Source organism: Corylus avellana, chromosome 7 (assembly GCF_965113065.1).
Source record: "Corylus avellana chromosome 7, dhCorAvel1.hap1.2, whole genome shotgun sequence".
NCBI classification, from domain to species: domain Eukaryota; kingdom Viridiplantae; phylum Streptophyta; class Magnoliopsida; order Fagales; family Betulaceae; genus Corylus; species Corylus avellana.
In genome coordinates, this window is record NC_142496.1 from 22,161,242 (window position 1) to 22,185,064 (window position 23,823).

At 37.6% G+C, this 23,823-nt stretch overlaps 3 protein-coding genes across 3 annotated transcripts; all 3 read left to right on the plus strand.

Moving 5' to 3' along the window:
* Window positions 1-337: 337 nt before the first annotated feature.
* On the plus strand, window positions 338-5,612 carry LOC132185092 (putative acetyltransferase At3g50280). The gene is made up of 2 exons (XM_059598912.2): window positions 338-1,548; window positions 5,450-5,612. The coding sequence occupies exons 1-2, from the start codon at window positions 338-340 to the stop codon at window positions 5,610-5,612; spliced, it is 1,374 nt and encodes a 457-aa protein (XP_059454895.2).
* A 3,284-nt stretch (window positions 5,613-8,896) lies between these two features.
* LOC132184405 (putative acetyltransferase At3g50280) lies at window positions 8,897-10,641 on the plus strand. The gene has a single exon (XM_059598032.2). It carries the CDS (start codon window positions 9,047-9,049, stop codon window positions 10,472-10,474), a length of 1,428 nt encoding a protein of 475 aa, XP_059454015.2. The 5' UTR covers window positions 8,897-9,046; the 3' UTR covers window positions 10,475-10,641.
* Window positions 10,642-20,447: 9,806 nt separating this feature from the next.
* LOC132184868 (putative acetyltransferase At3g50280) lies at window positions 20,448-22,875 on the plus strand. The gene has a single exon (XM_059598650.2). It carries the CDS (start codon window positions 20,487-20,489, stop codon window positions 21,852-21,854), a length of 1,368 nt encoding a protein of 455 aa, XP_059454633.2. The 5' UTR covers window positions 20,448-20,486; the 3' UTR covers window positions 21,855-22,875.
* The last annotated feature ends 948 nt before the right edge of the window (window positions 22,876-23,823 follow it).

Below are 23,823 nucleotides of genomic sequence, written 5' to 3' on the forward strand. Positions count from 1 at the left end.
AATTTGTAAGGGGAAGAAGCAAAATGAGATAAGAACATGTCTATTTTTTTTTTAAAAAAAGATAAGAACATGTCAAGCTTCTTACCCACCAAGTTTCTGACTACCTCAATTAACGATGCATTGGAATATTAAAATATAGAATTTACATTTTCATTGGATACCGCATTTACCTGCATAGATGGGGCATCCTAAAGCAATCAAAATATTGTGCTGCTATACATATCTTCATCCGCATGAACCGGAGCAGCTTGTATAAAACTAGGGTGATAGAATAGTCACTAGATTGAAGAGAATTCCAGAGAGCCCCTTAAGCCTGTTACCCTTCCCTGACCATCTGATGTCGAATCCTCACATAGTCCGGCACATCTCAGAGTGCTTTGTTAAACCAGAGCATGCTTTAGAAGAGTCCAAGCGGCCTTTTTACCTGACGCCATGGGATCTTCAACTGCTCTCTTCACACTATATCCAGAAGGGTCTTCTCTTTAACAAATCTCCGGCAGCATATGACCAAGAAGGCTTCATCGACACTCTCTTGGACAGGCTTAAGTGCTCCCTCTCGAGAGCCCTTGTCCATTTCTACCCACTTTCTGGTCGCCTTGTGACACAAACAAATGAAAACCCACCTTCTTGCTTGATTTATGTTGACTGTGATAACAGCCCAGGAGCTAAATTCATCCATGCAGCTTTAGACACTACAATATCTGAAATCCTTTCACCGATTGATGTGCCGTTGGTTGTTCAATCTTTTTTTGACCATGACAGAGCTCTCAACTATGATGGGCATACCATGTCTTTGCTTTCCATTCAAATTACAGAACTGAAAGATGGCATTTTTGTAGGCTGTGCCATGAATCATTCCATTGCTGATGGAACTTCATACTGGCATTTCTTTAACTCTTGGTCTGAGATCTTTCAGGCAGAAGGAAATGATGTCTCCCTTGCACGCCCGCCCATCCACAAGCGATGGTTTCCTGATGGTTGTGGTCCAATCATCAACCTCCCTTTCACCCACCAAGATGAGATCATCAGTAGATTTGAGCCACCCGCGCTGAGAGAGAGGGTGTTCCACCTCTCATCCGAATCCATAGCAAAGCTCAAAGCGAAGGCCAATGCAGAGTACAAAACCAACAAGATCTCTTCCTTCCAGTCCCTGTCGGCACTCCTTTGGAGGTGCATAACGCGTGCGCGTCGTCTACCGCTTGATCAGATAACCAGTTGCAAGCTGGCAACCAACAGCAGATCAAGAATGGATCCACAACTTTCTCAGGACTACTTTGGGAACTCAATTCTCGCTGTGGCGGGAGTAGCCACAGCTGGTGAACTGCTTGAACAGAGTCTTGGGTGGGCGGCATGGCAACTGCACCAGGCCATGGTTAACCACACTGACAAGGCGATCCATGGATGGCTCGATGCTTGGCAGCAGTCTCCCATTATTTACCAACTTGCTCGGTTTGTTGACCGATACAGTATAATGATGGGGAGCTCACCCAGATTCAACATGTATGGTAATGAATTTGGTATGGGGAAAGCAGTGGCACTTCGCAGTGGGTCTGCAAATAAGTTTGATGGGAGTGTGACGTCGTTTCCGGGATGTGAAGGAGGAGGAAGCATAGATTTGCAGGTGTGCCTTCTGCCAGACTTCATGAGCGCTCTTGAGTCTGATGAGGAGTTCATGGATGCCACCACTCTGCCCCCATCAGTGGCAGTAGTTTGCAGATGACCATACAAAATCTCCACTTTCTGAGGAAATTAAGAAAGTACTAACATATTTGGAAGGGTCTAAAGGTTCCAGTTATCTGTCCTATGATTCTTATGATGATATCGACAGTGCAGGAAATGGAAAGGAATAATTGTCGACTGGTAATCTTAATTAAGATAATTAATTGCAGAACATATCATACATGTTATAAGACATATCAAGTATTCCAAATACTCAAAACACCTGTTTTAGTTAAATTTTAACTAAAAGATCACCCTTTTTTTTTTTTTTTTTTTTTTTTTTTTTTTTCTACCTACTTTTTTAAGGTACCCATATCCGACTTACCATTTTAACTATTCACTTTCACTTTTTTCATTTAAGTATTATTTCTCTATTCTTTCTCCAACAATCATATTTTTAAAAATTTGTCATTTCTTAACTGTCATAGTTTTCTAAATTTGTCTTTTACTAATGATTATAATTTTTTAATTTTTTTTTTCTAATGGTCATTTTTTTTAAAAAAAAAAAATTGTATTTTTTAAAATTTTAATAGTACATATTACCATTTATTGAATCTTTTATTAAAGAATTTAATAACACCCATGCGAAAAAAACAGATAAAAGATTGAACCAAAATTGCAAATTTGATGATGCCCATCAGATCAAATATGCAAAATAACTTTGATTTCAAGATAAATAAAACCCTTTACAATAATATTAGGTGGGTACTGTGAGGCTGATTTTTTATTTTATAGTAGAAGGATGATAAAATTATTTTTTATTAGAGTAAAGATAAAAGAACACATTTTTTATTATATAAGATATAGATTGTTGAGCTACGGTACTCAGCAAACTATATAAGATATAGATTGTTGACCAGTAGGGACGGACCTTGATAGGGTTTGTTGCTACGGGCTTATCGCAACAAGGGTGGTTCGTCAACGCGGGCTTGCCTCATCAAGATGGCTCGGTGTGATGGGCTGGGATCTTCGTAGTCCAGCAGCGATGGACCTTGATGAGGCTCGTCATTGCATGCTTACTGCGGTGGGATGGTTCGTCTGACGGCCCGTACTGTTTGACAGTTGTTTCTTTGGAGAGCCTTAACGCGGTCCTCCTTTTAATTCGAGGCCTGTGACTGATTCATGGGTGGGTTAAAGCAGAAAACCCCTGATTATTGGTTTTCTCCCCCCAACAAATTCTTTCCTTAGGCAGAGGGCCGGGTGCCTAAAGAAACTAGACTTACCTTGCGGAGGTCTTCAAGTGGGCAGTGGGTGCCGGACGAATCTAGACTTTTAGCACCCTACGTAAGAATAAAATAATATAAAATAATGAAAATGAAAAAAATAAAAAAATATATGTTGGTGAAAATACATGGAGCACGGTGAGTCTTGCAGGTGTTTGATCGAAAGGAGGTTGAAATTTTCGGTTTTAAGTTCATATGTTTTTCAAATTTGTGCAATCTCAATTGGGCTCGTTGGACCAGGAAAGCATCTTCATGTAGCAAGGTCTACATGCGAGAGATGAGATTTAGCGGGTGGGATTTAAAGTTCGAGAACCTCGATCGACCGACCGAGTATGTGTTTTAATATGTACATGAAATGTGTTTTAATAACACCCAAGTGTTTTAAGCATATGTTTTCTCAGAATATTCTTTGGAAAATTTTTATTGTTTTGTGAATTGAAAAGTGTTATTTGTTTAGAATTGTTTATTAATAGTTTTGAGAGAAGTGTGTTTCTTTTTTGTGTTTGTATTAATTAGTTGCAGTTCGTCTGCTGGTATATATGTTAAAATTCTGTGATCTAGCCTTTTGATTTGTATTACCCTCTCTTTATCTTGCCACATTAGTTGTGTAGGGATATGATCTATTCATGTCTTAGATCTAGTCTGTTATGAATAGATCTATGCCATAAAATAAAGTTTGTATATGGGTGAGATCGGAGGTCATGGATACAATTTGATTATTAGATTTTTTTGATGTATTTACGACTTTGTAAGCATTCCTAGCAACTTTATCAAATTTTACTCACCAAAATAACTAAAAGTACACTTTTGGTTATTTTGACAACTCACTTTTTTATAGCACCCCAACAACCTCGCTATTTTAACAATCTATTTTCGCTATTCCATTTAAATATTCATTTTCAAAGATTTGTTTATTCTTTTTTTAACTATTAAAGGAAGAGAGAAACAAAAAGCAAAAAGAAAGAGAGAAATGATTTGTTTAATTAATAGGTGAGCCGTGAGAGAATAGTAATTTTTAAATTTGGTGAGTATTGTTCACCTCACTACTTTTTTTTGTTAAAGTAGTGAGGTTGAAAAGTGGACATTTAGGCCATTTTGGTTAAATTGCCTCACCAAAATAATCAAAAAATGGTTTTTGTGAGATTGCAAGAAGTGCTCTAACCGCATAGCTTTTAGGAGTTTATGGATGCCGCCACTCTTGTAACACCCCAAAAATTTAATTAACTAGTAATTAAATTATCAAGCGCCTTCCAAACTTATCCACAAAATTGGTAAGTCCACATGGATCTGTTTTCCTCAATCAGAGTAGTTATGCATGGGAAGTTGATGAATTTATTTCTATTTGTAAGTATTTATCATTATAATCAGAGCATTACTAAAATCTCAATGTAAGTTGAATCATCAATTTATACATGATACTATAAAGAATATCTGGACCCTCCTAGAATATACAAATACATCGTATAATGCTAAATATCACAAATAACCATTGAAGTTCTACAGTGGGTCTTCAAGTTATAACCTGATCAATACTTTTACGCTGAACGACATCTGCCTCCAAGTCCAGTCTACTCAACCTTAGCTAGCCCCTCTATAAAATGGCGTCATGCTCCCTTGGTGTAGAAAAGTAAGGGGTAAGTCCGAGGACTTAGTAAGTAGGTAATCTCGTGCTAGTGTGTGACAGTGAACAGTTTATATCCAGATAAAAAGGTTAAGCATGGATATCGTTATTCTCAAAATATTCATTGGGATGCCTTCACAATATTATAGCTTTAAATAATATTATCCAGGCCCTTACTTTGTTTGTAACTACTTGTGCCATCTCCAAAGTAAGACCAGATTTCCAAAACATAGCTCGCTCTGATTAACTCCCAGAGGAAGGTTGTGCTTGTCTTGCACATCACCTTTCGGCAAGGACTGGTCCGTTCATCCCCTCTCTTCAGAACTTTATTAGCTTAACCCCCTTTACTTAGGGTTAACGGCTTATGAGGCCACACCAAACAAATGGTGTGTTGCATTGCCTCCAATTATATTCACATAACACACACACGGGGTACTGGTGTCACCACATTTGTCACAATATAAATAGCATCACATCACATATAATATTATAAAGTAGCCCAATAAACAGTTCATGTATATTTTCGAGACAACAATTATAAAAATAGCTCATGTCACATTTTTCATGCATAAAATGGTATTTTATTCGGTTCAAGAGATAACCTGGGTTTGTCTTTAAAAGCATTATGTATAAAATGCACCAGGTCATTATTCATGAAAATACTAACACAAGATAGTCCACTTACATTGATTCTCATATTCTCCTTCGACACACTGATGTGTAGCGTTCTATTGATCCATGGATGGCTCGATGCCTGGCAGCAGTCTCCCTTTATTTACCAACTTGGTCGGTTTTTTGACCGATACAATATAATTATGGCGAGCTCACCCAGATTCAACATCTATGGTAATGAATTTGGGATGGGGAAAGCAGTGGCACTTTGCAGTGGGTATGGAAATAAGTTTGATGGGAATGTGTCATCGTCTCCAGGATATGAAGGAGGAGGAAGCATAGATTTGGAGGTGTGCCTTCCGCCAGATTTCATGAGCGCTCTTGAGTCTGATGTTGAGTTCATAGATGCCGCCACTCTGCCCCATCAGTGGCAGTAGTTTGTAGATGACCATGCAAAATCTTCCACTTTCTGAGGAAATTAAGAAATTAAGAAAGCACTAACATACTTGTAAAGGTCTAATAAAAGCTTTCAGTTTATCTGTGCTATAACTATTATGAATCTATTATGATATTGACAGAGCAGGAAATGGAATGGAATAATTGTCGACTAGTAATCTTATAGTGTACTTTGCGAAGCAATATAATGCAGAATATATCATACATGTTGTAAGACATATCAAGTATTCCAAATACTCAAAACACATGTTTGAGTGAACACTAGCAGCTACTAATGTACCGTATGGAAGATATCGTTATAGCTCCACTTTTTTGATACAGAACAAGAAGCCGGAAAAGCAGGCTTAATTTAGAATCTCAATTAAAGTGAAACCTAACTTCACATTTACCTTCAGCCGTATTGAAGATAAACTCAATCTCTCCTGTGTAGAAGAGGTTAACGCAACAAAGGAGTCTGAACAAAGCAATCCAAAACAAACTGTAACTACTGCAGATGAAGATAAAGACCAACTTGGGTGATGTAAAACACTGGAATTATAAACACAACATAGCCTCTCTGGAATCGTCAACTGGTTGAGGCCTTTCATCAAACACTCGCTACAAAAAAAAAAGAAAAAAAAAAAGAAAAGACCATTCCTAGCGTTTTTAATACTAGAGTCAGTATTTTAAAAATTTCTCATCATATTTTCTAATACACCACTGTTCTTAAAAAAAAAAAGAATGACGTATATATAAACGACATTAAATAAATTCATTTTCCTGGCATAAATTTATACGCTAGGAAAGTGCATTATGTTAAACGCTTTTAATGGCGTTTACCCGTATACGCCAATAATTTCCTATTTGGGGTGCAGGAAATTGGAAAAAAATAAAAAAAGAAGATAATTTTCCCACATTGTATATGTCTATAAATTTAAGTCTTTCAAACGCAATCTCAAACAGACTCTTAATAGAAACTCATAATGTTCAAGATCAAAGCTCCAAATTTGTGTATGTCCCATAGCATAAAAGAACCTACAGAGAATAATAACTTGTGTTAGCAAAATAATAGTTCTTTTTCTAAACCTAGCAGCATTTCCTTGTGTTCTTAAAAGATCAAGGAACATTGTTCTTTCATTCTGATTTGATCTTGTTTCTAATTGTCTTTCATTGAATCTTTTTCATCTTAATTCATTTTTGGTACACAGTTTAACCTTTTAGAATTCTCCTAGTCAAGAAAAGAAAAGAAAAAAATTGAAGGATTCTGTGATGTTATAATTTTTTTTTCTTGTTTGGTAAATATGGTCTAATTCTTTCTCTCGTTTGAGTAGAAGCAGCACCAAAGTCTTGAAGACTGGGTCATCATCCAAATGCAACAAGTTTGCTGCATTTGAGACTGTAGAGAATGAACAGCCTAAAATGCTTCGCATTTGCCGTGAGTCTCCCTCTCCCTCTCTCCATCTCTCTCTCTCTTGCTCAGGTCTTCGTAATACTCTCCATACGTGTCAAAGAAAATACCTGAAAGCCAACATATAAGAGAGTTACCATATCAGCAAAGAGTGTCATAGAGTTTTTCAATATATCTCTTTCATTCTTTAATGGATCTTTTTTTCTGGGCAAGAAAAATGTGTTGAAATCACTATGCAGAGTTTTTCTCTCTTTTCTTTTGTTTTATTATTCAAAAAGATGTATATAGGAGAGAGATGAACAGAAAAATGGCTTTCAAAAGGGATTTTAAAAGACGGCATCTTCCTGCGTTGTTGAAGCCTAGGGGAATCTACTCATTCTTCAATGGCCTTTGTGGAGGTAATGCATTCTTCTATGTTGTCTACTGTTGGTTAGTTTCTCTTTTAACTTTAAAATTGGGGCTACTTCACACAGTTAATATCATTGCCGATTAAGGATTGCATATGAGAAGAATTTTGAAAAGGACAGAAAACCGTAGGATTCACTTCTGTTTTAGAACATGAAAAATTGGGGTGAACTGAACATAAGATTCCATTTTTCACTTCCTCGGCAAAATGGTGCGCATTGAGTTAGATTGACAGACGTTAAAAAATTGGGAAAAAATGTAACATAAGGATTTATAACGGATAAACTTAAGGAGTTATAAGTGAGAAAAAACATTGAGGGTATTATTAATTTTCACACGTTGACTCAGGAATTTATTATAAAATTTCTCAAATAAAAAATATATGTTGGAGAAAATACATGGAGCACGGTGAGGCTTGCATGTGTTTGATCGAAATTAAGAAGGTTGAAATTTTAAGTTTTAAGTTTATATATATGTTTTTCAAATTTGTGCATTCTCAATTGGCTGTGTATGGAGCTTGTTGGACCAAGAGTAAAACGGAAAAGGATCCTCTCTATTTCCAATATTTTCAATTTCGTTTAGCTAGTGCATTTAGAAGGGTAGTGTTGTCCAAAAATTTTAACCTCAAAAAAATTTGAACAATTTTACCCTTTTAAATGCACTAACTTGAGGAAATTGAACGAATTTAAAATGGAGAGGATCCTTTTCCGAGTAAAACATAGTATATAATGTCATAAATATCATTGGAATGATCCATGAATTTTCCACCCATCAACCCATACCCATTCACACCATTTGATTTAATATCATTTTTTTTTCATCATCAAAAAAAAAAAAAAAAAAATTAGGTGGTTTGTGGATTACTTTTGTTCTTTATATTGTTAGTCAAACAGCGTTAATTATGCACCATTGCCATTTAGATTCAGTTCACACCTATTGACTGGGTATAGGCCTACAGCAATATATGGGACAGTTTTCTTACAAACATATCCTTAATCAAAGGCCACGCACAATGTTATATGGGTGAGGGAAGAAGCAAAATGCGATAAGAACATGTCTACTATGACAAGTTTCTTACTCACCAAGTTTCTGATTACCTCAATTAATGATGGACTTTAATATTTGAATTTAGAATTTACATTTTACCTGCATAAATAGGTGGTGCATCCTAAAACAATCAATATTAATAATTTTGCATGCCTAACTTACTGATTAAGAGATTAGATGTACGTAGATCTATACGTGTACCATGATTAACGTTTCGAGGAAAGAGGGCGAAGCGATGACCATGACCAATGGAATGATCAACGAATTTTTCCACCCACCAACACATTCGGACGGTTTGATTAATGACCGAAGAGCATGTCTCATCTGTCTTTTAATGAACATAAAAAAATTAAAATAAAAAAAAGAAAGGTCACCCGTGAACATTGACTAGGTCAACAACGATGGCTGGAATATTTATTATTTTAATTAAATTTTAACGGGATGAAGTGGTGGGGGCATCCTAGAACAGTCCGCACAATTCAAAATTGTGCTGCTACTCAACCAGAAGTCAACATTTGCATATCTTGATCAACGGCATGAACCAGAGCGCGCCGCTTCTATAAAAGTAAAACTACAATGATTGGAGAGATTCAAGAGAGCCCCTTAAGCCTGTTAGCCTTCCCTGACCATCTGATGTCGAATCCTCAGAAAGTCCGGCACATCTCAGAGTGCTTTGTTAAACCAGAGCATGCTTTAGAAGAGGCCAAGCGGCCCTTTTACCTGACGCCATGGGATCTTCTCATGCTCTCTGCACACTATATCCAGAAGGGTCTTCTCTTCACCAAACCTCCGGCAGCAGATGAGCAAGAAGGCTTCATCGACACACTCTTGGACAGGCTTAAGCGCTCCCTCTCGAGAGCCCTTGTCCATTTCTACCCACTTTCTGGTCGCCTTGTGACACAAACAAATGAAAACCCACCTTCTTGCTTGATTTATGTTGACTGTGATAACAGCCCAGGAGCTAAATTCATCCATGCAGCTTTAGACATGACAATATCTGAAATTCTTTCACCGATTGATGTGCCGTTGGTTGTTCAATCCTTTTTTGACCATGACAGAGCTCTCAACTATGATGGGCATACCATGCCTTTGCTTTCCATTCAAATTACAGAACTGAAAGATGGCATTTTTGTAGGCTGTTCCATGAATCATTGCATTGGTGATGGAACTTCATACTGGCATTTCTTTAACTCTTGGTCTGAGATCTTTCAGGCAGAAGGAAATGAAATCTCCCTTGCACGCCCGCCCATCCACAAGCGATGGTTTCCTGATGGTTGTGGTCCAATCATCAACCTCCCTTTCACCCACCAAGATGAGATCATCAGCAGATTTGAAGCACCCGCACTGAGAGAGAGGGTGTTCCACTTCTCACCCGAATCCATAGCAAAGCTCAAAGCGAAGGCCAATGCAGAGTATAAAACCAACAAGATCTCTTCCTTCCAGTCCCTGTCGGCACTCCTCTGGAGGTGCATAACGCGTGCGCGTCGTCTACCGCTTGATCAAATAACCAGTTGCAAGCTGGCAATCAACAACAGATCAAGAATGGATCCACCACTTTCTCAAGACTACTTTGGGAACTCAGTTCACGCTGTGGCCGGAGTAGCCACAGCTGGTGAACTGCTTGAACAGAGTCTTGGATGGGCGGCATGGCAGCTACACCAGGCCGTAGTTAACTACACTGACAAGGCGATCCATGGATTGCTCGACGCCTGGCAGCAGTCTCCCGTTATTTACCAAATTGCTCGGTTTTTTGACCCATACAGTGTAATGATGGGGAGCTCACCCAGATTCAACATGTATGGTAATGAATTTGGGATGGGGAAAGCAGTGGCACTTCGCAGTGGGTATGCAAATAAGTTTGATGGAAAAGTGTCATCGTTTCCGGGATATGAAGGAGGAGGAAGCATAGATTTGGAGGTGTGCCTTCCGCCAGACTTCATGAGCGCTCTTGAGTATGATGAGGAGTTCATGGATGCCGCCACTCTGCCCCATCAGTGGCAGTAGTTTGCATATATATGACCTTGCAAAATCTTCCACTTTCTGAGGAAATTAAGAAAGCACTACCATACTTGTAAGGGTCTATAGGTTTCAGTTTATCTGTCCTGGTAATCTTAAGAGTGTATTTTGTGAAGCAATATTATGTCATTATAAAGATAATTAATTGCAGAATATATCATACATGTTATAATTCATATCAAGTATTCCAAATACTCAAAACACTTGTTTGAGTGAACAGTAGCAGCTACTAATTTACCGTATGGAAGATTAGAGCTCCACTCTTTTGATACATAACAAAAAGCCAGAAAAGGAGGCTTAATTTAGAATCTCAAAGTGAAACCTAACTCACATTTATGTTCAGCCGTATTGAAGATAAACTCAACCTCTCCTGTGTAGAAGAGGTTAACGCAACAAAGGAGTCTAAACAGAGCAATCAAAAATAAACTGTAACTACTGCAGATGAAGATAAAGACCAACTCGGGTGATGTAAAACACTGGAATTATAAATACAACATAGCCTCTCTGGAATCGTCAATTGGTTGAGGCCTTTCATCAAACACTTTCTGTGTGTGCATTCGTTTAAGCCGTTCCATACTGGCTATAACCAATTAGACCCTCTTCTAAAAAACTTTCCCACCACGGAATAGAAAACATACAAAAGCAGTTTGGCATAAACAACGTATAAAAGATACCATTCCGCAGTATACTTCTTCAAGCTGAACAATTAGACTACGCTTCAGTTTAATATTAAACAATTAATCGCGTAAAAATTGTAACAATCAGCTTCAGGGATTTGGACATTGATTAACAATATAAAATACAAAAAAAGGTCATAGATTAGGCAGCCAAGCTAGGACCTGCGCACAGTACTTGAATTGATTATCAATAAACAGCCGAACAGGGAAGACCTATGGCACCGTAGCTGTCTCTGCTACTGATGTGCATTTTCGCACTGCTAGGTTGCCCCACAAGATACTCGCAAAACAGGGAAAGAACCACCCAGTACTGTTGTTAGCACATGCTGGTGATCAGTTATCAACTTTTTATGAGTTTTCTGATTGTTGGCCATACTGTGGACTCTTAGATATGGCCACTGTATCTAATATATTTTTTAAGCAAGTAATCTTCCGCAGAGAATTTGCTCATCCATCTTGCTTCTTCAAGCTTTTCCACCAATACCCAGAAAAAAAATAATAAAAAAAAATTCCAGCAATTTACAGAGAGCTTGAAAAGGTTAATTTCCCAATGTGGAAGGCTGTGTGATTTCAGCACGATAGTCATAGAGTAACCGAATCCATGATCACACATATATTCTTTTCACAGCTGAGGATAACCAGAGCCATTCACCATCTCCCTCTCACTTACTGTGGGAACCAAACTCAAAAGACTCTTAATTTCTTGAGCTCAATAGATTCTTTTTTTTTCTTTTTTCTTTTTTTCCTTCGGATGGAACTCGGAAACAACGTGTTGGCCGCCGGCCGATCAACCTTTCTCAGTTGACGGTTGAGTTAAGAGCATGCATGAAGGTTGTCGGTTGGATTTGTTGAAGAATTTCAGTTGCCCACCACAGCATGTGAGTGATGAGTTGAGAACTTTTGGTTGAAACCGTCGGAAAGAATAAAATATTTCCCCGTGCATTGGCCTCTGCTTTAATAACCTCAACCTACATATCACATAATTGATAATATCTTCATATTTTTTATTGTGACAATATTCTCCAGGGTTTTTTTCTCGTAAAAATGACTTCTTTCTGGATAGCTTTCACGTTAAATCAATTTTAACACTATGACAAAACTTGCTTCCACAAGAAATGAAGCTCGTAAGTAGTAATGTAGGTCCCTATTTTTATAGTTTTTATTTAATTAAAATAAGCCAACGTGGCTGAGCTATATCAGCTTGTACAATTATATTTATGAAAATGTTTAGTGTAGCCATTCTCATTTTGTATTTTGTGAACCGAACTTACTTTTGCAGTGTTGAATCTTGTTCACGTAGTTTCCAGCCAGCAGCCACCTCTAATAAGTGCCTACACACCCACTCCCACGCAAGCTTGATAATGATAGGCTTAATCTTGAACATGCAAGTGTAAAAGAGAGGGAGAGAGAATTAGCAGTGATTTCTGAATTACATGGTCAAAGACCCCATTTTAGTCACATTATCCTACGGTTCTTTCTTAGGGATTCGTGCCAGTCATGCCCAAGGTGGTGACACTTGGGTCGTTTGGACTAACCCGGTAAGGCCTCCGTAGGGGCTGGCCCACCCATTGCACGAAGGGAGATGTCTCTCATGCCTCATGTGGCGTGGATCGTGTTGATTGGATGTTTCACTGTGGCAAAAGGACGTACGCCTCTCTTGATGTGACAGATGCTCCTGTTTACCGTTTGGGGTTAGGGGTTCAGTAGGCAAAGCATGGCGCTTCTTACAACCCTTTTGTACAGTTTGTTGTATTTGAGGAGGCGGTTCATCAGGCGGTTCATCAACCTTGCCTGCGTTGTTGGCCAGCAGGGACGGACCTTGATAGGGTTTGTTGCTACCGCAACAAGGGTGGTTCGTTAGCGCGGGCTCGCCTCATCAAGATGGCTCAGTGTGATGGGCTGGGTCTGGCCCAATGATCTTTGTAGTCCAGCAGCGATGGACCTTGATGAGGCTCGTCACTACATGCTTACCGTGGTGGGGTGGTTCGTCTGACGGCCCGTACTATTTGATAGTTGTTTCTTTGGAGAGCCTTAATGCGGTCCTCCTTTTAATTCGAGGCCTGTGACTCATTCATGGGTGGGTTAAAGCCGAAAACCCCTGATTATTGGTTTTCTCCCCACAACAAATTGTTTCCTTAGGCAGAGGGTGCCTAAAGAAACTGGACTTACCTTGCGGAGGTCTTCAAGTGGGCAGTGGGTGCCGGACGAATCTAGACTTGTAGCACCCTACGTAAGAATAAAATAAAATGAAATAATGAAAATGAAAAAAATAAAAAAATATATGTTGGTGAAAATACATGGACCACGGTGAGTCTTGCAGGTGTTTGATCGAAAGAAGGATGAAGTTTTAGGTTTTAAGTTTATATGTTTTTCAAATTTGTGCAATCTCAATTGGGCTCGTTGGACCAGGAAAGCATCTTCATGTAGCAAGGTCTACATGCGAGAGATGAGATTTAGCGGGTGGGATTTAAAGTTTGAGAATCTCGATCGACCGACCGAGTATGTGTTTTTATTTAATATGTACATGAAATGTGTTTTAATAACACCCAAGTGTTTTAAGCATATGTTTTCTCAGAATATTCTTTGGAAAATTTTTATTGTTTTGTGAATTGAAAAGTGTTATTTGTTTAGAATTGTTTATTAATAGCTTTGAGAGAAGTGTGTTTCTTTTTTGTGTTTGTATTAGTTGCAGTTCGTCTGCTGGTATATATGTTGAAATTCTGTGATCTAGCCTTTTGATTTGTATTACCCTCTCTTTATCTTGCCACATTAGTTGTGTATGGATATGATTTATCTATGTCTTAGATCTAGTCTGTCAGGAAAAGATCTATGCCATAAAATAAAGTTTGTATATGGGTGAGATCGGAGGTCATGGATACGATTTGATTGTTAGATTTTTCGATGTATCTACGACTTTATAAGCATTCCTAGCAGCCTCACCAAATTTTACTCACCAAAATAACTAAAAGTACACTTTTGGTTATTTTAACAACTCACTTTTTAAGAGCACTCCAGCAGCCTCACTATTTTAACAATCTTCTTTCATTATTCTATTTAAATATTTTTTTTCAAAAATTTGTTTATTCTTTTTTTAACAATTAAAGGAAGAGAGAGAAACGAAAAGCAAAAAGAAAGAGAGAGAAATGAATTGTTTAATTAATAGGTGAGTGAATAGTAATTTTTAAATTTGGTGAGTACTGTTCACCTAACTACTTTTTTTTGTTAAAGTAGTGAGGTTGAAAAGTAGACATTTAGACCATTTTGGTTAAATTGCCTCACCAAAATAACAAAAAATTGGTTTTGGTGACGCTGCAAGGAATGCTCTAACTGCATAGCTTTTAGGAGTTCATGGATGCCGCCACTCTTGTAACACCCCAAAAAGTTAATTAATTTGTAATTAAATCATCAAGCGCCTTCCAAACTTATCCACAAAACGGGTAAGTCCACATGGATTTGTTTTCCTCAATCAGAGTAATTAAGCAGGGGAAGTTCATGAATTTATTTCTATCTGTAAGTATTTATCATTACAATCAGTCAATCAGAGCATTACTAAAATCTTAATGTAAGCTGAGTCATCAATTTATACATGATGCTATAAAGAATATCTAGACCCTCCTAGAATATACAAATACATTTCATAATGCTAGATATCACAAATAACCATCGAAGTTCTATAGTGGGTCTTCAAAGTCATAACCCAATTAAGAGAGCCCCTTAATACTTTAAGGGATAAGTCCGACGACTTAGTAAGCGGGTGATTTTGTATTAGTGTGTGACAGTGAACAGTTTATATCCAGATAAAAAGGTTAAGCATGGATATCGTTATTCTCAAAATATTCATTGGGATGCTTTCACAATATTATAGCTTTAAATAATGTTATCCAAGCCCTTACTTTGTTTGTAACTACTTGTGCCATTTACAAAGTAAGACCAGATTTTCATAACATAGCTCGCTCTAATTAACTCCCAGAGTAAGGTTGTGCTCGTCTAGCACATTACCTTTCGGCAAGGACCGGTCCGTTCATCCCCTCTCTTTGGAACTCTATTAGCTTAACCCCTTGACTTAAGGTTAACGGCTTATGAGGCCACACCAAACAAATGGTGCACTGCATCTGATCATATTCACATAACACATAACACATACACACGGTACCGGTGTCACCACATTTGTCATATCATAAATAGCATCACATCACATATAATATTATCAAGTAGTCCAATAAACAGTTCATGTATATTTTTGAGACAATAGCTATAAAAATAGTTCATGTCACACTTTTCATGCATAAGATGGTATTTTATTTAGTTCAAGAGATAATCTGGGTTTGTCTTTAAAAGCATTATGTATACAATGCACCAGGTCATTATTCATGAAAATACTAACACAAGATAGCCCACTTACCTTGATCCTCATATTCTCCTTCGATACACTGATGTGTAGCGTTCTATTGATCCATAGATGGCTCGATGCCTGGCAGCAGTCTCCCTTTATTTACCAACTTGCTCGTTGATGGATACGATGTAATGATGGGGAGCTCACCCAGATTCAACATGTATGGCACTGAATTTGGGATGGGGAAAGCAGTGGCACTTTGCAGAGGGAATGCAAATAAGTTTGATGGGAAAGTGTCATCGTTTTCGGGATATGAAGGAAGAGGAAGCATAGATTTGGAAGTGTGTCTTCCGCCAGACTTCATGAGCACGCTTGAGTCTGATTAGGAGTTCGTGGATGCTGCCACTCTGCCCCATCAGTGGCAGTAGTTTGTAGATGACCATGCAAAATCTTCCACTTTTTGAGGAAATTAAGAAAGCACTAACATACTTGTAAAGGTCTAATAAAAGCTTTCAGGTTATCTGTCTTATAACTATTATGAATCTATGATGATATTGACAGAGCAGGAAATGGAATGGAATAATTGTCGACCGGTAATCTTATAGTGTACTTTGCGAAGCAATATAATGCAGAATATATCATACATGTTGTTAGGGCCGGCTCAATGGCTAGGCCATTGAGGCGGTCGCTTAGGGCCCCCAGTTATGAAGGCTCAAAAAAAATTTTAATAAGGCCTAAAAATTTTTTTAATAAGGCCTAAAATTTTTTTTAATTTTATTTTAACTTAAGGCATAATTTTTTTTTTTTTTTTTTTTTTTTTTTTTTTTTTAAATAAGGCCCAAAATTTTTTCACATAAAAAGTTTAGGCCTCTAAAATAAGGCCTCAGTATATAATAAGCTCATTGTAAAATAAGATCAATTAACCCAAAAAAACAAATATGCCACATCAATTTTTTTGGGCAACTAGTTAAAAGTTAAACTTAAAAGTCATGAAACAACAATGAGAATGAAAATAATAATAATATTATAAGAATATAATAATATTATTAAAATAAATATTATTTAATTAATATTTAAATATTAAAAAAATAAGGCCCAACTTCAAAATTTCGCCTAAAGCCCCCAAATACATTGAGCCAGCCCTGCATGTTGTAAGACATATCAAGTATTCCAAATACTCGAAACACCTGTTTAAGTGAATAGTAGTAGCTACTAATGTACCATATGGAAGATATCATTATAGCTCCACTTTTTTGATACAGAACAAGAAGCCGGAAAAGTAGGCTTAATTCAGAATCTCAAAGTGAAACCTAACTTCACATTTACCTTCAGCCGTATTGAAGATAAACTCAATCTCTCCTGTGTAGAAGAGGTTAACGCAACGAAGGAGTCTGAACAGAGCTATCCAAAACAAACTGTAACTACTGCAGATGAAGATATAGACCAACGCGGGTGATGTAAAACACTGGAATTATAAATACAACATAGCCTCTCTGGAATCGTCAACTGGTTGAGGCCTTTCATCAAACACTCACTACAAAAAGAAGAAAAAAAAAAACCCATTCATAGCGTTTTTAATACTAGTCAGTATTTTAAAAATTTCTCAGTGTATTTTCTAATACACCACTGTTCTTTAAAAAAATGCATGGCGTATATATAAACGACATTAAATAAATTCATTTTCTTGGCATAAATTTATACAAAAGTGCATTATGTTTAACGCTTTTAATGGCGTATACCCGTATACGCCAATAATTTCCTATTTGGGGTGCAGGAAATTGTAAAAACAAATAAAAAAAATAATAACAATTTTCCCGCATTGTATATGTCCCTAAATTTGTTTTTTTTTTTTTTTTTTTTTTTTTTTTTCTTTAAGCCCCTCAAACACAATCTCAAACAGGCCCTTAGTAGAAACTCGTAGCATTCAAGAAGCTCCAAATTTGTGTATGTCCCATAGCATAAAAGAACCTACAGAGAATAATAACTTGCGTTAGCAAAATAATAGTTCTTTTTTCTAAACATAGCAGCATTTCCTTGTTTCTTAAAAGATCAAGGAACATTGTTCTTTCATTCTGATTTGATCTTGTTTCTAATTGTCTTTCCCTGAATCTTTTTCATCTTCATTTATTTTGGTACACAGTTTAACCTTTTAGAATTCTCCTAGTCAAGAAAAGAAAAGAAAAAATTGAAGGATTCTGTGATGTTATAATTTTTTTTTTTTCCTTGTTTGGTAAATATGGTCTAATTCTTTCTCTCGTTTGAGTAGAAGCAGCACTAAAGTCTTGAAGACTGTGGGTCATCATCCAAATGCAACAAGTTTGCTGCATTTGAGACTGTAGAGAATGAACAGCCTAGAATGCTTCCCATTTGCCTTGAGTCGCACTCTCCCTCTCCCTCTCCGTCTCTCTCTCTTGCTCAGGTCTTCGTAATACTCTCCATGCGTGTCAAAGAAAATACCTGAAAGCCAACATATAAGAGAGTTACCATATCAGCAAAGAGTGTCATAGAGTTTTTCAGTATATCTCTTTCATTCTTTAATGGATCTTTTTTCTGGGCAAGAAAAATCTGTTGAAATCACTATGCAGAGTTTGTCTCTCTTTTTTTTTGTTTTAATATTGTTCAAAAAGATGTATATAGGAGAGAGATGAACAGAAAAATGGCTTTCAAAAGGGATTTTAAAAGAAGGCATCTTCCTGTGTTGTTGAAGCCTAGGAGAATCTACTCATTCTTCAATGGCCTTTGTGGAGATAACGCATTCTTCTATGTTGTCTACTGTTAGTTAGCTTCTCTTTAACTTTTAAATTGGGGCTACTTCACATAGTTAATACCATTGCCGATTAAGGATTGCATATGAGAAGAATTTTGAAAAGGACAGAAAACCGTAGGATTCACTTCTGTTTTAGAACATGAAAAACTGGGGTAAACAAAACATAAGATTCCATTTTTCACTTCCTTGGCAAAACGGTGCGTATTGAGTTAAATTGATGGACGTTAAAAAATTGGGAGAAAATGTAGCGGAAGGGTTTATAACGGATGAACTTAAGGAGTTAAAAAGTGAGAACAAACATTGAGGGTGTTATTAATTTTCACACGTTGACTCAGAGATTTATTATAAAATTTTCCAAATAAAAAATATATGTTGGAGAAAATACATGGAGCACAGTGAGGCTTGCATGTGTTTGATCGAAATTAAGAACGTTGAAATTTTAAGTTTTAAGTTTATATATATGTTTTTCAAATTTGTGCATTCTTAATTGGTTGTGGATGGCGCTCGTTGGACCAACAGTAAAATGGAAAATTATTATCTCCATTTCAAATCTCCTCAATTTCCTCTAGTTAGTGCATTTAGAAGGGTAGTGTTGTTCAAAAATTTGAACATCAAAAAAATTTGAACAATTTTGTCCTTCTAAATACATTAACTGAAGGAAATGGAGCGAATTTGAAATAGAGAGGATCCTTTTTCGAGTAAAACATAGTATATAATGTTATAAATATCATTGGAATGATCCACGAATTTTCCACCCATCAACCCATACCCATTCACACCATTTGATTTAATATCCAGCACAAGCTAATAAATTAGGTGGTTGGTGGATTACTTTTGTTCTTTATATTGTTAGTCAAACAGCGTTAATTATGCGCCATTGCTATTTAGATTTAGTTCGATCACCTACTGACTGGGTATAGGCCTATAGCAATATATGGGACAGTTTTCTTCCAAACATATCCTTAATCAAAGGCCACGCACAAGGTTATATGGGTGAGGGAAGAAGCAAAATGCGATAAGAACATGTCTACAATGACAAGTTTCTTACTCACCAAGAACATGTTATATTGTTAGTCAAACAGCGTTAATTATGCGCCATTGCCATTTAGATTTAGTTCGATCACCTATTGACTGGGTATAGGCCTATAGCAATATATGGGACAGTTTTCTTCCAAACATGTCTACTATGACAAGTTTCTTACTCACCAAGTTTCTGAGAGTATGTCTACTATGACAAGTTTCTTCTTACTCACCAAGTTTCTGAGAACATGTCTACTATGACAAGTTTCTACTCACCAAGTTTCTGATTACCTCAATTAATGATGGACTTTAATATTTGAATTTAGAATTTACATTTTACCTGCATAGGTGGTTCATCCTAAAACAATCAATATTAATAATTTTGCATGCCTAACTTACTGATTAAGAGATTAGATGTATGTAGATCTATACCTTTACCATGATAAACGTTTCGAGGAAAGAGGGCGAAGCGATGATGACCAATGGAATGATCAACGAATTTTTCACCCACCAACCCACCAACCCATTCAGACCGTTTCGTTGTGTCGTGCTTCTAACATTTCGTAGTTTATGATTTATATTCAGCAGGAGCTAATAAATGAGGAGGTTGGTGGGATTCCTTTTGTTCTTTATGTTGTTAATTCAAAATTCATAAAGCTTTACTTCTACTCCATTGCTTAATCAACATATAATATATGGGTGATGGGAATAAGCAGCATGCGATAAAATCTAGGTTGATTTGGTTGTCTTTTGAAATCATTTATGGACCAATTTCTAAATTATTTCTGATACTGTGGAGTCTATTCTCTCTCAATTGAAAAAATAGCTTAATTGACCTAAAATCATGTCTCATGAAGTGATAATCACTAGTTCAAAATCTCTCGTCTCTTTTAATGGACGTAAAAATAAAAATTAAAAAAAAAGAAAAAAAAAGGTCACCAGTGAATATTGACTAGGTGAACAACGATTGGCTGGAATATTATTATTTTAATTAAATTTTAACTGGATGCAGCCTTTACCTACTCTGTTGGGGGCATCCTAGAACAGTCCGTAAATTGTGCTGCTATGCAACCGGAAGTCAACATTTGCATATCTTGATCAACGGCATGAACCAGAGCGCGCCGCTTCTATAAAAATAAAACTACAGTGATTGAAGAGATTCAAGAGAGCCACTTAAGCCTGTTAGCCTTCCCTGACCATCTGATGTCGAATCCTCAGAAAGTCCGGCACATCTCAGAGTGCTTTGTTAAACCAGAGCATGCTTTAGAAGAGGCCAAGCAGCCCTTTTACCTGACGCCATGGGATCTTGCCATGCTCTCTGCACACTATATCCAGAAGGGTCTTCTCTTCACCAAACCTCCGGCAGCAGATGAGCAAGAAGGCTTCATCGACACACTCTTGGACAGGCTTAAGCGCTCCCTCTCGAGAGCCCTTGTCCATTTCTACCCACTTTCCGGTCGCCTTGTGACACAAACAAATGAAAACCCACCTTCTTGCTTGATTTATGTTGACTGTGATAACAGCCCAGGAGCTAAATTCATCCATGCAGCTTTAGACATGACAATATCTGAAATTCTTTCACCGATTGATGTGCCGTTGGTTGTTCAATCGTTTTTTGACCATGACCGAGCTCTCAATTATGATGGGCATACCATGCCTTTGCTTTCCATTCAAATTACAGAACTGAAAGACGGCATTTTTGTAGGCTGTTCCATGAACCATTGCATTGTTGATGGAACTTCATACTGGCATTTCTTTAACTCTTGGTCTGAGATCTTTCAGGCAGAAGGAAATGATATCTCCCTTGCACGCCCGCCCATCCACAAGCGATGGTTTCCTGATGGTTGTGGTCCAATCGTCAACCTCCCTTTCACCCACCAAGATGAGATCATCAGCCGATTTGAAGCACCCGCACTGAGAGAGAGGGTGTTCCACTTCTCACCCGAATCCATAACAAAGCTCAAAGCCAAGGCCAATGCAGAGTACAAAACCAACAAGATCTCTTCCTTCCAGTCCCTGTCGGCACTCCTCTGGAGGTGCATAACGCGTGCGCGTCATCTACCGCTTGATCAAATAACCGGTTGCAAGCTGGCAACCAACAACAGATCAAGAATGGATCCACCACTTTCTGAAGACTACTTTGGGAACTCAATTCACACTGTGGCCGGAGTCGCCACAGTTGGTGAACTGCTTGAACAGAGTCTTGGGTGGGCGGCATGGCAGCTACACCAGGCCGTGGATAACCACACTGACAAGGTGATCCATGGATGGCTCGACGCCTGGCAGCAGTCTCCCTTTATTTACCAACTTGCTCGGTTTTTTGACCCATACAGTGTAATGATGGGGAGCTCACCCAGATTCAACATATATGGTAATGAATTTGGTATGGGGAAAGCAGTGGCACTTCGCAGTGGGTATGCAAATAAGTTTGATGGGAAAGTGTCATCGTTTCCGGGATATGAAGGAGGAGGAAGCATAGATTTGGAGGTGTGTCTTCTGCCAGACTTCATGAGCGCTCTTGAGTCTGATGAGGAGTTCATGGATGCCGCCACTCTGCCCCATCAACGGTAGTAGTTTGCATATTACCATGCAAAATCTTCCACTTTCTGAGGAAATTAAGAAGGCACTAACAGATAGGCCACTAACTAATTGCCTATGATGTGGAGAGAAACATGGGTTATTCTAATTGGGAAAGTGTATTATGGGTAGTGTTAGTATAGTCTTTAAATACTAGGTAGTGAGGGTAGTAGGGATATGGAGGATTTGGTGTAGAGTTCTAATTCTGTTGTGGTTCAACTCTCGTGGAGTATTATCTTGTTTATCTTGTTCTGAGTGAGATCCACTAGGGTATCAAAACGTATTATCTTATTTATGTGTTTGTATTGTGATAGAACTCCAACCATAAGTGGAGATTTGTAACATGCTGTTTGGGACCTATCAATTAGTATCAAAGCACAAGGGTATGGCTACTAATCGTGATAGAATTGAATCTTTGGAGGCAGACGTATACGACGTTAAGGAAGGCATTCAATGCTTGGAGGAAGGAGCAACTAGCTCCACTGATCGCATGCAAAGAATTGAAGAAGCCTTAAATGAAATCTCAACTCTTCTTTTAGTGCAACATGGACCAGTTAACTGTCAACCATACTGCACGTATGAGCAGGGTGGTCTTTCAAGAGGTTTTCATGGGGCAATTGGGAAACAAGTGGTGGTGCCACATTATGCCAAAATGGACTTTCCATGTTATCAAGGAGATGATCCCATTGTATGGTTGAAGACATTAATCCAATGGGAACATCTGCCACTGGAGGAAGTGATCTGGAGAGTGGTTACAAACCTTCAACTTCAAATTCTCACGTTCCACCTTTAGGACAAGGTGCTTGTCGAAGAGGGGAGGAATGATAGGCTACTAACTAATTGCCCATGATGTGGAGAGAAATGTGGGTTATGTTAATTGGGAACGTGTATTATGGGTAGGGTTAGTATAGTCTTTAAATACTAGTTAGTGAGGGTAGTTGGGATATGGAGGATTTGGTGTAGAGTTCTAATTCTGTTGTGGTTCAACTCCCACTCTAAGTGGAGTATTATCTTGTTCTGACGATGACCCACTAAGATATCAGAATGTATTATCTTGTTTATGTGTTTGTATTGTGGTAGAACTCCAGCCATAAGTGGACATTTGTAACGTGTATTTTCTTTATATTATATTAAATATTAGTTGTGTTTCTATTATCTATTTGGGACCTATCACTAACATATTTGTAAGGGTCTATAGGTTTCAGTTTATTTGTCCTATAATTCTTATTATGATATCGACAGTGCAGGAAATGGAAATGAATAATTGTCAACCGGTAATCTTAAGAGTGTATTTTGCGAAGCAATATTATGTCATTATAAAGATAATTAATTGCAGAATATATTATACATGTTATAATACATGTCAAGTATTCCAAATACTCAAAACACTTGTTTGAGTGAACAGTAGCAACTACTAATTTACCATATGGAAGATTAGAGCTCCACTCTTTTGATACATAACAAAATGCCAAAAAAGCAGGCTTAATTCAGAATCTCAAAGTGAAACCTAACTTCACATTTACGTGCAGCCATATTGAAGATAAACTCAACCTCTCCTGTGTGGCTATGTAGAAGAGGTTAACGCAACAAAGGAGTCTGAACAGAGTAATCCAAAACAAACTGTAACTACTGCAGTGAGATGAAGATAAAGACCAACTTGGGTGATGTAAAACGCTGGAATTATAGATATAGCATAGCCTCTCTGGAATCGTCAACTAGTTGAGGCCTTTCATCAAACACTTTCTGTATTTGCATTTGTTTAAGCCGTTCCATACCTTTAACCCATTAGACCCTCTTCAAATAAACTTTCCCACCACGGCACCATGAAATAGAAGACATATAAAAGCAGTTTAGCATAAACAACGTATAAAAAGATACCGTCCCCAGTATACTTCTTCTGTTTAATATTAAACAATAAATCACGTGAAAATCATAACAATCAGATTCAGAGATTAACAATATT

Excerpts from the sequence above, each read along its gene's own strand:
- LOC132184405 (XM_059598032.2), top strand. The coding sequence starts at position 9,047 with ATGATTGGAGAGATTCAAGAGAGCCCCTTAAGCCTGTTAGCCTTCCCT.
- LOC132184868 (XM_059598650.2), top strand. The coding sequence starts at position 20,487 with ATGTCGAATCCTCAGAAAGTCCGGCACATCTCAGAGTGCTTTGTTAAA.
- LOC132185092 (XM_059598912.2), top strand. The coding sequence starts at position 338 with ATGTCGAATCCTCACATAGTCCGGCACATCTCAGAGTGCTTTGTTAAA. Across the intron at positions 1,549-5,449 it reads GCAGTGGCACTTCGCAGTGG|TGGGTATGGAAATAAGTTTG; the intron begins GTCTGCAAATAA and ends GGCACTTTGCAG.